General features: G+C 39.4%; 1 protein-coding gene across 6 annotated transcripts in view; it reads right to left on the bottom strand.

Annotated features, from left to right (window-relative positions):
- The window catches only part of KCNT2 (potassium sodium-activated channel subfamily T member 2), a 298,580-nt gene that overhangs the window by 52,267 nt on the left and 229,922 nt on the right, over positions 1–16,391 (bottom strand). For all 6 annotated transcript variants that reach the window (XM_042840686.2, XM_042840688.2, XM_008164277.4 and 3 more), the window contains one exon: positions 9,831–9,965. In XM_042840686.2, coding sequence (XP_042696620.1) covers positions 9,831–9,965 — 135 coding nt within the window. The remainder of the gene's footprint in view (positions 1–9,830; positions 9,966–16,391) is intronic.

The following is a 16,391-nucleotide window of genomic DNA, read 5'->3' as shown; positions in this document are numbered from 1 at the left end:
TCAGTGGGGAGGGATTAAAATGCATCTATCCCTTTGTGAATCTGCTGATAGGGCTACAGAGTAACTGGTCTTTCTTCAACATGTTTATGAAAGGGTGCTAAATGGACTGGGTAAGGGAAATAGTCTGAATTCAGGATCTGGAAAGGATAATGATCAAACAGTTTTTATGTGGGACACACAATAGGATCCATGTGTGACTTTTCACAACAGGCCACAAAAACTTTTCTACTTGCAACTGTATGTCTTTTTGTTGTTCGTTCCCGGTAGGTAAGAACTTGATACATATTGAGAAACATCTCTCAATTTCCAACCTCAAGCACCATGTCAATAGGAAGAACTAGATCTTGGGATGTAAAGGGGTGCTCTAGTTCTATGTTGCCAAATGAGTCCAGACTCTTAAAGTGATGTGATCACCCAGTGTCATAGCTAAAAAGTTAAGAACCATGTTTGTTTCAGCCAGGGTGTTTGTTAGGAACATGGAACCCTTATCTCTTCAGTTCTCAGCCAGAACTTGGGTTCCACAAGTATCAGTAGGAAGACATAGGTGATCTTCCCATTTCAGATCTAGGAGAAAATGCTCATCACAACATTCTCTTCTCCTTCATTCAAATAATGGTAATTCAGGGTTTGATCAGTGGTGCTGTCAATAGATCAACTTCCACTATTCCTGAAATATTTGAACTGCTACTCTTTAATCTCAGAAATATACATCTGGGCCCATTATCAATTGATTTAGTCTGCTATTGTCTTGTCTCTTTCCTATTATGTGGTCATTGGGGATGTTCTGTTGGACACTTACCTCTCCTGCACTTGACGGGTTCCCTGACGAAGCGTTTAGTTTATGTACATAGGGCCATGTTTGCCTTTGTCTAACTGGGTCAGCTATCGGGATTGTAGGGTGTTCAGCCTCAAACATGAACTACATTCACATCACTGCTCTTAGATTTTCTTGAACATTCTCTAAACCAAAGTTCAACTGAGTCCAATGGGAGCTTTGCCTGAGTAAGGACTGCCAAACTTTGACTAAAAAGATGGTGTACCCTACAAGAGTGAAGTCTTTCCTACAGAAATGAAGTAGGCTTATGGATATAAATGGTCAACCTTTAACATTTTCTTCCATTTTTAGTTTGCAAAGTATTTTGTATTCTTGAAATGGGAAACATCACTGGAATCACTAATCTCTCTCAGCTTTTTAAATGTGACTGTTACAAACGCTCATTTTAAAATGGGGATGGGAATATACAAATAGATGGAAACCAAGTTATTTGTGAAATTTTGTGTGAATTTGACATATTTTTACAATAAAATAATCAAACATTTAAATTCAATTGTGCATATTTGTTTAAGGATTTTTTTCAGCATGTTGTCTTAAAGTTTGTCTACATTTTATGGGTCTACCAGCTTCAAGTTTTGTCATGTGAATATCTGACTGAGTGTGGTGATCATTTAAAGCAAAATGGGGTGGTCAGATTTGAGAAAAATCTAAAATTTGCTGAGCAATGACAAGTTGTCTACATTGTACTTTCTTCTGTGGTTGAGAAGGGAAAGTGATTGGGTACAGAAAACACACAAGGGATGTTTTATTCAGGATGATGAACATACATTGACTCTGTAGCTCCCTGGTTTTCTGGTTCACAGACCGACACACAAGTTTTGAGCTGTGCAGTGTTACCAAACAGTGTCTGCCTGCATTACACAATGGTGGAATAGATTGCTAACTAAATGCTAGCATTTGCTAAATAAATCACACCCACAATCCTCAGAATTAACCTCTACACTTGTGTGTTAGGTTGTGTAGAAATATATTAAAACCAATTTGTTGATGCAATCCTAAAGTTGTACAAATCAAGGCAACCGGAGAGATTCATTTTTAATTTCCTTTAAAAAAAATCTCCTCTTTAAACCCTGGTTCCTTATTCCTACATTAATTCTGGACCATGCAATGCATAATTATCAAAGGATTTGCTGGTAGAGGATTTTCTTGTATTAGCTTCTTATATCAGGCAGGTATTTAAATGTGAATATTAGCAATATAATACGTAAAGTCAACTGTAAAGGGAGGATTAACACCTGATTTAATGACTGGATATACATAACTGAATGTGAAAGCAAGTTATTGGGTCCCTGGAAGAGCTGGATTTAGACCATCATCAGGTTATGCAAAGTGACTGTTCCTAGTGAGTCAATTTAAAAACTATTCTTTGGATTGTAAATCTGTGTATAAATTACGTCTGCCCTCTAGTGGAATTATAGGGAAAGTACTGTGCAACTATTAATCTGATTAATGTTCAGGTAAGATTGCCTGTGGCTCTAAATGCCTGAGCAGGGGAGTAAAGGAGCATAAGGCACCTCATTAAGTCCATGCACAGGCTACCTAAATTGTGGATCACATCATAAGAATGAGAACAGTCTCCAGGGAGCCACTATTGCTCATCCCATGCCAGTGAGTGAGGAGTGGGCAGGGACAGCCAGAACTGAGGTGATGTGGAAGCAAAAATAATCTGCTAATGAGTTACATTAGTAGCAGACCCCTTTTCCTCTGGACCAATAGGAGGACTCAAGGGGAGAGATGTAACACAGTCATAATTCCTGCCTCTGACTGCCCCTGACTCCAGAAAGATTGTTAAATCACAATCAGGCCCTTAAATCACATAGCAACAGCCATGTGTAATGCTTTCTATCATCTCTGCTTGGCTAAGAGACTCTGCCCCACCCTAGTAGACAAAGACCTGGTGCATTTATTCATGCATTCGTTGCCTCTTGTCTGAATCACAGCAACGTGATACACCTGGGCAAGACGCCTTCAGCACTTAGAAAAATCCAACTGGTACAAAACACTGCAGGACATCTCAGCAGCACAGGCTACCATGAGCACATGACACATGTCCTCTGCTCTCTACACTGGCTTCCCACAGAATTTCCAATTAAGTTCAAGGTCTCTGTCCTTATCTTCAAAGGTCTCCATGGCCTAGGTCTAGGATACCTAAAAGACCATCCAGGATGAAGACAGCGGTCAACAACTTCACTACTCGGAACAATAATAGTAAAGCCCATCTGTATGGGAGAGAGAACTTTCTCCGGGGATGGGCCAAAACTGTGGAATGAGTTCTCTCAGAACTAAGGAAACATCACCACTTTCCACTTCATATGCAAGGCATATATTTTTTTGACCTTGCCTCTCTAACATACACATAGCAACAGGTATATTTAATTTTAAAATGTTCTCAAAGCCTATCAAAACAAGACACTCCACTGCATATGCTTTTTGTCTGGGGATGAGATGAGAACAAACACAGTGAGGATGTAGTCATGTTGCTTAATGCACTATTCTAAGGCACTAGTATACTACAGTCATGAGCATATTCTATAAATGCCTATATAGAATAGAATTTGTAAGGTGTCCATTGCTATTAGTGGGCACACTTACACTGTTTTAAAAACCATATACTGTAAATTAATATAGCTAAGCAGACACAATGCCAACTAATATGGTCTCAAAATAGAACAAAAAATAACCCTCTAACGCCAAATCCTGCCCCAACACCTCCTCAACAGAAAACTGAGTAAATGACCGCACTGCACCTAAAGGGAGGGGGGTGTTGTCCAGGCTTGCTAGAGGAAGTCAGCAGTGGGGAAGAAACAAGGTCCAACTGCTGCAAAAAGGTGGTCAGCTTTGCAGAACTGACTCACCCCCTGGGGAATGTAAGGGACGGAAGGCTTTAAAGGTGTAAACCCTGGCATTGGAAACCCCTTTCTCCATGTTATTAATCACCAAACTTCCACCTCACGTAGGATTATGAAGTTAGTGAGGGAATTTGTGCCACAATGTTTAAGCCTTAACATATTTTCCTTCCAACCACGTGCCCGCATTTGGATGATGGCATAGTGGATCCCCTGTCTCGTTTTCAGTTCAACAAAGTGCATGGGCTTGCACCAGGAGCTAGCAATGAACTCAGGTAGATGCTGCTGGTGCTATGGAGCTGTGGCATATGAGGATCTGGGATGCTGGTCACTTATATGGCCCATCAGGACGGGAAAGGTGTTGTGGTACATGGCATTGGCAACTCAGCTTGCGGGAGTCCTCGACTATCCTTGCACAATGCAAGGGGAAACTGAGTTCATTTGAGAGAAGGGGGGTTCACTGACCAAATTTGGGAGGTGACATGTTTTGGGCTGCTATACAAAAGGCTCTTGGAAGATGTCTGGAAATGTCACTGGGTTTGGGGGAGGGGAGGAAGCCAAGCTAATTGCTGGTGCCTCCTTGTGGTGGATGTTCAGTGCAGGTACTCCATAGGGAAGGCATCCAGTGACCAGATAAATGGCCTGGTAAAGGACTTAAAAAGGAGGTGCTGGTTAAAGGAACAGAACAGTGTGGGGTTCGGGGCTCCTATGGTTGGAACAGCAGGTAGCCAACCCCTTTCTTATAGCCCACCTAACCCCTCCTACAAAATCCTGGGGGCAATGGATTTTCTGGAAGGACCTGGATGGAAAAAGAGGGGGAGCTGATGGAAACCCCCTGGGTAATTACGGAATATACATGGGGTTACTGGCACTGTACACTTTTATCTCCCGGGTAGTGCCAAACATCTAATAATGAAGTTGTGGTCTGATTAAATCCATATCAAGTGTCTCCTGTCCAGATGGGCCTTAAAATATATGCTTGGGGTCAGTTAGGCTTGCCAAATGAATAAGGGAAGCCCATTCTAGAGTAAAAAAGCATCCACTGAGGAGGCTCTGCATTTCACCCCAAGACTAACATATCAGTGAGGAATCATTAGATGACTTCAACTGTTAGGATGAAATGGGGAGAAATGGCCTTTTGGCCAGCCAGCACCTATACATTCCCCAATACATTTATTTATACTTAAAAACTAAGCTAAGCTTGTTCTTTTGCATTCAAATTATTAAAGATTCATGTGAGATTGATACACACTTTCTTACTCCCCTTTGAGTCAAAGTGGTGGCATGCCAGAGTTTTAATTGTCATGGTGCAATTTCTTGATTTCAACAAATAAACAAATATGCTATAAACAGCACATTCATCGTCTGAGGAGGAAAACAACTTTAAACCGAGCAAGATTATTAATCAATGTAAAACACTGAGCAATGTCAGAAAGCTTTCATAAGAATCAACAACCTAGGCTCAACAGTATTATTTTACCTTACTGAGGTCAAAGGTCTAAATGATTCCATTTAGAGAATGGTCTCTAAATTTTTGAATGATCCCATTCAATGTGACTTAGTTTCTGCTGTATATTCACTTTACTCAATTTTTAAAGGTACTATTGAATCAAAGATGCAAAGACCATTGTAGTCATGAACTACATATTTTAACAAAATACTTCAATGCTTAAAAATTGTTTTATAGTGTTGCCATGAAAAACTCAGGTAACAATTTGCTGCTTTTTTATTACAAAGCAAATCTCAAATGTAGAATCATGTTTACTAGAATCCAACCTGAATTGCTCTCCCTCTCACATCCTGCTCAGATTATTTATACATAGAACCCTTTTCCCCCATCATATTAACTCACAGAAAATTTTTCAAAATATAGTTTATTTGAGCATTATTTCTTTGTGCTAATATGTATTGAATAGCGTGTTCAAACACTAAACTTCTCAGCTATTTGATAGAATAATCTAGATTAGGCAATCTTCAGCCACCACCTCCACCCATAATTATGACTCTAAATTTGCTATCATCTGCATATGTAATGACCTTACCATATGCACTCTAGCTTGGTATAAAATCATTAATAAAACTGTGAAAGTAATTGCCCCAATATTTAGCCCTATGAAACTCATTACAAAATTCTATGAAGAATGTAAACCTCTGATCTAAATGCTGTGCATTTTCACTAGTAACAAATTATTTCTACATATTAATACCTCATCAATATTTGATACATCTTTTTACATCCTTTCTCCTTTAATGTTGGTGCACAGGGTGGAAACTAGTCTCTTCCATTCCTCCTCCATTTGTTTTATAAAATACTACTGATGAAAGATTATGAAAGCTTTCTGAAAATCTAGTTATGGGTAAATATTTCATTTTAAGACCTAGTTTTCTTTTCTAACTTGGTCAAAAACACAAACAAAATCTCACTCCTCTCACCCCTGTAATGATATATTTTTATAATAATAGTTATGCTTCAGATATGAGCTTATGCTGCCATCTAGTGAAAACATGGTGCAAGTTGTTAACAGACATAGAACAATTGTACATATCTGCAGAGCCAAACTTAATTATGGCTTTTCCTAACTTTGGGGTACTTGACTTTGAAACCTTAATGTTCTCTGAACATTTTTTGTGTAATTTTCTAGGGTTGTTGTTTGTTTGCTTTAAAAAAAAAATGAAATTCAATCATGTATTGACATCAGTGTATCCACCACCCTCATCTCTGGCACTTGAGCTAACAGACGAAATTCTAGCAGTAGTAGGTTGCCATCCTCTATGTGGACCAGCCCTAAATAGAGATGGGACACTTTGCCAGCGGATTTCACAGATATTCACTGAAACCAGGGGAATGGTGAAACTTTGGAATCTCGGGTTCTATTCCAGGGTTTGGAGGGGAGAGTCCTTTACTGGCCACAGACTCTTCTGGCCTGTTTCTCCCCTGCCGCCCCCGGCTCCTAGTCCCAGGTTCCATCTCTTTCCCCTCTGCCAGCTTCCAGCCCTAGGCTCACCCTGCCATAGTTCCTTGTCCCAATCTCCTCCTCCTGTCCTGGAGTGACACAGCAAGAATTAGTTGGATTCTAGGAGAAGAGATCCTGGCGTAAGCAGTTGGGTCAGCAAGACTGCTTAAAGCACGTGCTGAGAACTTTTGCTTTGAATTTAATGTGGTTTAAGTTAGGCACTACTTGTATTTTAATTTTAATTGTCTTGCAACCACTTCTGACTCTTATGCCTCTGTACTTGTACTCACTTAAAATCTATCCTTTGTCGTTTCTAAACTTGTTTTATTGTTTTGTCCAACCCAGTGTGTCTAAACTAAAGTATCTGGAAACTCCATTGCGGGGGTTGCAAGTTCCGTGGATATTATTTATCTAAAGGAATAACGGACCTGACATAACTTGTATTATTCAGAAGGCTCAGAAGTATAGGACATATATTTCTGGAGGGAAATCTAAGAGTCAGGGTGTGCTGGGGTCACCCTGACATATAGCCATGGCTGGTGATAGCCATAGTGTAACCCAGGTGTGGCTGGCGGGCTGCAGTTACACACATACACAGAGGGTGTGACTTGCATGTTGGAAGAATGTTTGTGATCAGTGCAGGTGGGAGTTACTTCAACAAGGCATTTCACAGATGCCTAGGTCCAGACTTGGCATGGCCCAAAACAGCTCAGAGCTGCAATTGCAGGGGAAGTTCTGCTCATCCCTGGGCTGGAATAGGCTCTCCGCAAACTGAATCTCTGTGAATATAGCTACTAAAATGTAAGAAGTCTTTGAGCATGTGCAACCTTTATTTTTTAAGGGCTTATAACTTGGATTTTTAAGGGTTTTCATGTGGCAGCAAAAGACCATCCCCTCCCACAAAGGCTACTCCCACCCACATTTGAAGTCCCTGTTCCAAAGAAGGGAGTGCTAGACTTGTTCAAAAAAGGTCTCTCTTTTTTCTTGCTCATTAAAAACAAACAAACAAACTTATTTTCTCTAGCCTCATTCATAGAAATGGTCTCAACTATTTTGGCTGAAATTTCAAAACAAAAAATCTATCACAAAACTAAGACTATTGGAGAATGAAATCCCCACCCCACCCCCCATTTCCTTATTTCACTGCCAGTTTCATACAATTTCTCACTTGAAATGTTTTGTTTCATCATGCGATTGAGTGCAGCTTTTACAATATTTGCAGATGAAATTTCAGCACTCTATGGACTTGTCGAAATGAAGGGCCCAATCCTACAATCTCTACTGTGTCAAAACTCCCTTGGAATTCATTTGAAGGGATACTGAATTCTCATTAAGGTGAAGGACTGAAGGCCTAATAGTTAAACTGTGCTACACTGGCAAAAATGCATTTTGAATTAATCATTTCCTCATTTTAGGGCTCTTGGCCATGATTTGACAAGGCACTTAAGTACATACCTATCTTTGAGCATGTGAGTAGCACTACTGTAGCCAATAAGCTACTCATATCCTTAACACTAAGTGCCTACTTAGTTGCCTTGCTGAATCAGGATCTAAAGAGATGCCATTGAATTACAGCCAGGCTCTTAGGCAAAAGTGGGTATAAAAACAAACCTTAATTGAAACCCACTTTGCCCTTCATTAGAGCACCATCTTCTCAGCCTCCTTCCACTTTTTCTGACTTTGAGCAATACTTTTTAAAGACAGATTTTTTTCTCCTCTTTGTGAGCTGTGTGAGTGTCTTTTCTGGCTAAAGCAAGCAAGGTTTTGTTCTGATTTTTTTTTTTTTTTTGCATCCTTTGAACAGTCGGCCCTGCTGCTAAAAATACGTGCTCAGAGAGAGGGTTTAGTGCTTTACTGGGAACTGTACTGATCTACCAAATGAGCTAGGAGGCATTTGTTCTTCTGTAAGGGAAAACAATTAGTGGGACCTAATCATCAGTAATGGAAACATTGGCAAGTGTTCTCCTTACAGTTAATCCTGGTGGTATAGATGACACTATGACAAAAGGGAAGAGAGCCTGCTGTAGTGGGAACATGTCTAACTACTTCTGTTAATTTGCCGTGATCATAGACCTTCTACCAGAAGCAGAACAGATGGAAAAGTACATGAAAATTATCAAGATAGGACTTAGCTATGGTATATTGTTAATTAAAACTTGTTAAGAGAACCACTTTAAAGTACTACTTTGAACACGTTAGTCCCTTCTGATTATTAGACCTAGAGAAAGACAAAAATAACTCTTATAACCACATATGCACTTTTTCTTCTAGTTCCTTCCCATAGTTATTGCTGGATCGTTTGCAAGCAATGAGTGAATGTATCAGAGGGGTAGCCGTGTTAGTCTGAATCTTTAAAAAGCAACAGAGGGTCCTGTGGCACCTTTGAGACTAACAGAAGTACTGGGAGCATAAGCTTTCGTGGGTAAGAACCTCACTTGCATCTGAAGAAGTGAGGTTCTTACCCACGAAAGCTTATGCTCCCAGTACTTCTGTTAGTCTCAAAGGTGCCACAGGACCCTCTGTTGCTTAATGAGTGAATGGTTTACGTAATTCCAATTGTGAAAGACAACCTGTTATTTTTCTTCAATATTTGGATTCAGATTTTCCCTCCCTGTCCCCTGGAACTTTGTGACATGTAACACAGACCTTAACTAGGAGTGGCTACCTCTCAAAAGAGGCAAAATTCTAGTTTAGTTCAAAATCTGAACAACTGTCCAAGTTACTGTACATCAATCCTTCACTCACCTAATTTGTATTCCTCCTTCTCTCCCAGCACCCACTGTCTATAATGAGTTTAGGATTATGGCCTTATCACAAGATGTTTGTTAAGGCAAAGGTCCAGTGACCTTCCTCTATCTCAAGTCTTCCAGGGGTGGCTGACTGGCCTTCTTTCCCTTCCCACAGACTAGTTAGCTACCTTCCAAAGCCTCTGGAGAAGTAGCAAGTTGCCATCTTGGAATGTGAGGAGTCATATCTGAGAGCTGGAGTCTTACCCTTCCATGTCCCAAGAGACCTGAGTATATTACTGTGAAGCAGCAATAACTTTTGCTTGATTATATAAAGTGGTGTTTAAGAAAAAAATGAAGTTAAGAGAAATGGTTGAGAAGCCACACTTCCATCTCCCCTTCCACAAAAGTAATTCTAAAATATTTCACGCTTAACATAGCTGTATGGGTTAGTTACAAAATCACTTACCTAAAGAGAGTTTGCACATTTACAATAGTCTTGGCATCTGCCATATAGTCTTCCTCAGCACTCATAGTACTTTCCTTGTCCACAACTACCATGTTGGCAGCAAAGGTCACCCCACATCTTAGCAAATCATCTAGGCTGTTGTAAAGAGGAACAGAATTAAAAACCAATATAAATACATGGCAGGATAAATATGAGTTAGAAAAACTCAACTGCAACATATCCTGGGAGCTCATCAATCTTACATTTGATTCCTACCACTTGGTGGTCATCTCTGAAGGCACTGTAACTATCAGCTTCATGTAAGCGTTTTGGTAGAACAGAGACAATGTGAATAATAATTATAATGTTCTTTGAAGCAAAATAGAATCCTGCTGGTAGATTGCTGAGGATTGCTTGTCCTTCTCCATTCACTAAAAGAATGTTGGTAAAATTACACTACGCTGCGCATGTGTATATGTATTAATTCCCCTTCTCCTACAAGGTCTTCTACAACTCATTACATTGTCATTACCTGTTTCATGTAAGTGTCTTGCCTCCTACACAAAAGTACCTTTTCATATATCAAGGGCCTTCGTACAGAGGCAGTCGGATATGCTGATTTTCTAGCTTCTCATCTCATAGTCCCCCACTGGCTCCCTAGTCTCCCTCCTACTGAAAGATCACTTTTGCACAAGGGTAGCTTTCCAGAAGCAGCAGCAGCAGCATTACACAGGCAAGAGCAGGAATCAAGTTACTTTCAGAGCATAGCTTCCCACACAAATTTATGTAGTGGGATCTGCCAAAGGATTCCCTTTTCCAGCCCAAGGGATAAGGCCAATGTCTCTTGGAAAAAGACAAATCAAAATTCATACTGATACACATTCATTGGAAAACATGGTTTCAATATTTTGAATGTACATCTAAATATTTTTTAGCTCCACAAGTGTTTACAAGAAACCATAACATGTATTTGTGTGAGTTTGTTGTGTATAGTTAGTCTCGAATGAAGGCGGAACAATATTTATCTCCGGATTTTTTTCCCTTATCTAAAATGTGCTATATAAAACACACATCTATAATAAAAACAGGCCTTGAAAATCCAATTAATTTATACTCTCTTCTGCCCCATTTAATAAATACTAAACAGCCACCTCAGTTTATGCTCCACTCCCCAATAAATCCATTTTCTGCAACATATCCTGAACATAGTCCAAAACCTCTTCTCCAGGATGGTGGTAAAGTTGCTGCCTTGCTACCCCGGCTCTCCTCATAATATAAAGAAGGTTCTTCTCAGCCATCCAGGTGCACCTCCTCTTACACCTAGGTGCTTTGTGTCTCTCATTCTTTTTTCTTTTAAATAGAATTTTTTCCTTGGCAAGAAGGCTGAGCCAACACTGTTACTTTCACTAAAGGTGAGGGGAGATGACAGAAACACTGGCCCAAGCACCACTGGTCCTTTAACGGGCTGTAAGGGAAGGAAACAAGCAACCTGTGCACTACTAAGGGCCTGTCTACTGGGAAAGTTTTACGAGTTATAGTGATAATTTATACTAGTATAAACCCCCTCCCCCCATGAGGATATTCTCATATGGGAATAAGAGTGTCTATGTGGCAAGTTATACTAGTATAATCATATAGGTTCAAATTTGAGCCTTACTGGGGAAAAAAAAGATGGAGACAAGATCTAATTGATTTAGAAAAGGGGAAATCAGGTGCATGGGAGCAGACTGGCCTGAGACATTGCACTTCTTCTCAAAGAGGCTAGAATGGCCCTGAGATGCTATACTTTAAATAAAGGATGGGACGAAGGAAGGAGACAAGTCTCTTGAGCCGCTGCTCCTTTAAGAGTAGGGGAGAGAGGAAGTGAGAAGCACAGAAGGCCAAGGTTTTAAAATAAGAAGCTGAGAAATTGTGAGCCTTCCGTACACTAGTGGAGAAGCAGGAGCAGCAGCAATGACAAAGCCCTTCAAAGATGTAGGGCCCAGGAAAGATGACTTACTGGTGGGGAGGCTGCCAAACATTAATTTATTGATGGTGGGGTGCACAAACTGATTTGAGGGGTGCTATCCAGTATTCATTTAAAAGAGCAACAGAGAATAGTGAAGGGAGATGGTTGGCCTGGCCTGTAGGGGATAACCCACCTAAGAGGGGACTCCCACAAGTGATAGACTGAGGCCTTCAGTCCCAAGCCATGAAGGATATTAAATTAGGTTAATACTACAGGGCCTATTTTAAAGGCTTTTGCTCCTTTTTGGAGCTCATTAGCTGTAGGGTATAGCCCAAAGATTGAGTTGAGAAGACAACCTAGAGGATTGTGAGGCTATCTTTCTTTTATATGTTGCAGTGAGGGCAGCAGTCTGAATCTGTTCAAAAGATTTCCTTCAACTGGGGAGGATGTGGCTTGGGACGCCAGTATATTTCAGCTTGACAAGTATGCTTAGTTTGAGGCCAATAGGCATTGGGTCAATTCTGGAAGCCTTGAACTTAACCAGTATTCAGCCTTGAGTGGATTAAATAACAAAGAACTACATTTCAAAAATAACTAAAATAGTGTTAAATGAAAATCAGCCATATCATCTTTAATGTCCCTGGATAATTTCTGAATTAAGTAGAGTTGGTCAAAAAATGTTCCGTGGTATGTTTTGTTTGTTCCTCCGAATCCCATAGGCAAGACGATAGTGGACAACCCACATCAGTGACTAGATCCCCAGAGACCACAAGTGACCTCTGGGCAGACCAAAAACGCACTGGGCCGATCCCATGACAAAACTCTTTGGTCAGAAGTGGAAAGAATGTGATTGCAACATAATAGAATGGTGTGGCATCGACTTGCATTTGTGGAGGGACAGATTAGGCCAAGCTGGACAAAAGTGAATCCCACACCACAGAAAACTTTTATGGTCAAAATTCAAATATTGAAATATTTTGGCTGAAAACCAAAATATTTCAGTTTGAAAATGCTGCCAGGAGACCCCGTGGGAATTGTATCTTGGTTTCCTGCCCCATTCTCTTCTATGGGCTAGGCTCCCTGGTCAGACTAATTCTCCCATGATACATTATTATCTTTCTTCTTGGAGAGAGAGAAAAGATGGCAAATCAGGGGAAGTCTCTGGCTATGGAGCATCATGGGAGATGCAGGCTAGCCATGAAGCCCAGCCCACAGAAGAAAATATTCCAATTTGGGGTTTTGATTAAACTGAATTTTTTAAGAGAAAGCAGACACTTTATGGAAAAACTAAACAGTTTTGAGGGAAAATGTTGACCAGTGATGATATTAAGTATATATCATCATTAAGTATAAATATAAGACACTGGAAGAGACGACTCCTTTTTTCCAACATCGTCTTATTCATGTTCTTACTACCCATATGACAATACAACTTCCATATGTGTTTCATGACTGCTCAATACATTTTCTGCAAAACTAGTTAAAATGTAAACATATCTAGCAACCATTCCGTAGATTTGATCTTCTGTCTAAAACTATACTGTGTTTCTGCTCTTACATACCATGAATCCAATCCAGTTTCCAGTGAAGCAAATAGTTTTTCTATTGTGTTTAACAGCAGTTGTATTAAGCCCTAAATGCATAAAAATTTAGAGCTGTGAGTGATTTTTTTTCCAATCAGTTTTTATCAGAAAATTCTAATTTGATGAAACCAAAATCATTTGTATAGAAGGTCAGTTTTGACAAGTTTCTCACTTTGATTTTGAAACATTTTCAAAAAAATTGTTGGAACACCATGTTTAACACGTTTTGAAAGGGAACATCAATTATTTTTGTTTGAAACAACTTACATTGCCAAATAAAATCTTTTTAATACTATAAATTAATGTCAAAATTGAAACAACTTGAAATTGAAACAAAATGTTTTGATTGATGTGACGGAATTATTTTTTTCAGATTTTCAGTTCACAAAAAAATTGAGGCCATGACTTTTCATCCTAACTGGGACTGGAAAATCTTTTGGAATTTCAAAGTTCTCGTTGGACAGGAAAACCATTTCCTACCCAGTCCTATGAAATTTCCAATCTTGATTTTCACATTTAGTACATAGCTCCATGTTCTATATTAATTGGTTTTGGAGTGAGGTATAGTTGGTGATGAAAATTAATTCCATTCTATATTTTAGTATTTATTGGTATGCATTTAACCTGCTCATATATCAAATTCTAATCTTTCTCCTAGCAACCTAAATTTAATTCTGCATTCTAACATTGTGTTGACCTTTGAAAATATAGCCCTTGTGACTACCAATAAAAAACTGCATATAACAAAAAAGTTTTATATTCTGACAAGATCTCAATTATTCTACTTTCCAAAGCTGAATAAGTTTAGAACCTTTTAGCTAACTTCCTATTATTAAGTATCAGAGGGGTAGCAGTGTTAGTCTGAATCTGTAAAAAGCAACAGAGGGTCCTGTGGCATTAAACCCTTAAACAAAGACTGTGAATGGCTATCCAACTACAGAAGCAGTTTCTCCTCCCTTGGTGTTCACACCTCAACTGCTAGCAGAGCACCTCACCCTCCCTGATTGAACTAACCTCGTTATCTCCATACTGATTTATACCTGCCTCTGGAAATTTCCATTACTTGCATCTGAAGAAGTGAGGTTCTTACCCACGAAAGCTTATGCTCCCAATACTTCTGTTAGTCTTAAAGGTGCCACAGGACTCTCTGTTGCTTTTTTCCTATTATTATATTCAAATAATGTCTAAGCTCTTTTTTAAAATGACAGCAATGGCTATTTGGAATATCTGATTTTTTTCCTAATTATTAAAAACAAAAAAAAATAGGAATATTCCCTTATCAAAGATATCTATTATCCTAATTATTCCTTTCTTAATCTTGAATGGTTTTCCTACACAACCCTTATCCATAGCCTATACATATTACACATCACTTACATATGGAACATTGTAGAACAAACTTCTGCTAATTAAGGCCTTATTTTGATGAAGCTCAGCCAGGGCTGTGAATTTTCTTTTGACCATTTCTCTGGATGTCTCCCATGGAAAACCACAGAGTAGTGAATATGAAATTAAAATGAACAGGGAAGATCCTCAGATGGTGTAAAATGATCATAGCTCCATTAATGTGATGACAGTTTACACCAACTGGGTATATGCCCCAATATTTCTCTACCTCTTCAGTCATAACTCTAATACAACTGATCTTTTAGGTACCTCTACTCATTCACATTTGAGTGTATGGGTAGACATGATACCATCCTGTTTGTCAAATAGCAGAATCTTGCTGTAGGGTGTAGATGCAGAGAAAATGTTACTTTAAAGGAAGTTTTGCTTTAACATTACTGCTTAAACCACTTTCATCCACTGAGTGTGCACATTTAAATCATGTATTGAGAAGAAAAATCCATTTCAAAGGTTTTGGTACAAGTCTAATGGCTTATCTACACTGCCCCACTGTTGGGACTATGGGGTGTGAATAGCAGTGTGCATCAAAGTGCTGCACTGTAATTCCCCAGTTGGATGCTGTGGGTGTGAACTGAAAGGTTCCTTGTTAGCGTTAGTATAGTCCTGTTTGAAGTGGACAGTGTAGTTTCAGTCCAGCAAAGCACTAAGCACATGTTTATATTCAGTGAGACTTCAAACACGCTTAAATCTTGGCAGGATTTGCGCCTAAGGCTATGCTGGATTGGGGTCAAGCTGATTTCAAAATCAAGCCTTAAATGATCATTTGTTATGATTTTTCTTTGACCATGTAATTTCATCTCTACGTGCTCTTATGTATTTTTTACATACATGCAGTTTTTTAAAACAGTTTTGAAGATATTTATGCAGGTGAGACCTCTCTAATTTATAAACCATGTACTCTTTAATAGGCCACGTAAATGTCCCATTTAAATTATGATTTACTGTGGAATGCTGTAGTGTTCCATGTGTTAACATTTTATAAAATGTATACATATCAAGGAATAAAGAAGAAGGGTTGGGATAAGGTATTGGGGTATCCACATTTTGTGAACTGTTCTTGGAGTATTGGCTTTTTGCTTAACATTTAGTTGGATTTGATTTCTGTAAAGTTAATATGATCTTGTACTGGAAGTTAAAAAAAGAAGCCCAAGGTCCATGCACAACACCTACCATGACTCTACCACACCTTTAAGTAAGAGAAACATTGGCCAGGCTTGCTGCTGGAAGGTAGTGCTTTATGTGGAGGGGAAGGTCAGAAAGTGCTTCAAAGAGATGGAAAAAGCCTTGTGATCCGTTCCTCTCCCCTGGGGAATGTAAGGGGTGGAAGGCTTTAAAGGTTGAAGCCCTGGTGTTGGAAGCCCTTTCTTCATGCAGCAGGCAAGGCAGTACCCACCCTCCCTGTCCTAGAGGTGTGAATTTCAGGTTTTGTTAGGACCTGCTGTGGGCATTGCATCGCTCCTTTTTCAGGAGGGCTGGGAAGGAATTTTTCTCTTACCACCATATTGGCTTCGGTGGAGTGAGGGTTTTTCTTTTTTTTTTTTTGCCTTCTCCACAGCCAGTGTTAGGGAAGACCTATTATGGTGAGCACAAAAGGTGGTGGGCTATATGTCACAACTTATTTTGTAAGTGTGGGGTGGATGTTCA

Source organism: Chrysemys picta, chromosome 8, assembly GCF_011386835.1.
Source record: "Chrysemys picta bellii isolate R12L10 chromosome 8, ASM1138683v2, whole genome shotgun sequence".
NCBI lineage: Eukaryota > Metazoa > Chordata > Testudines > Emydidae > Chrysemys > Chrysemys picta.
Note: the sequence above shows the minus strand (reverse complement) of the source record. Positions and strands in the feature narration are given on the sequence as shown.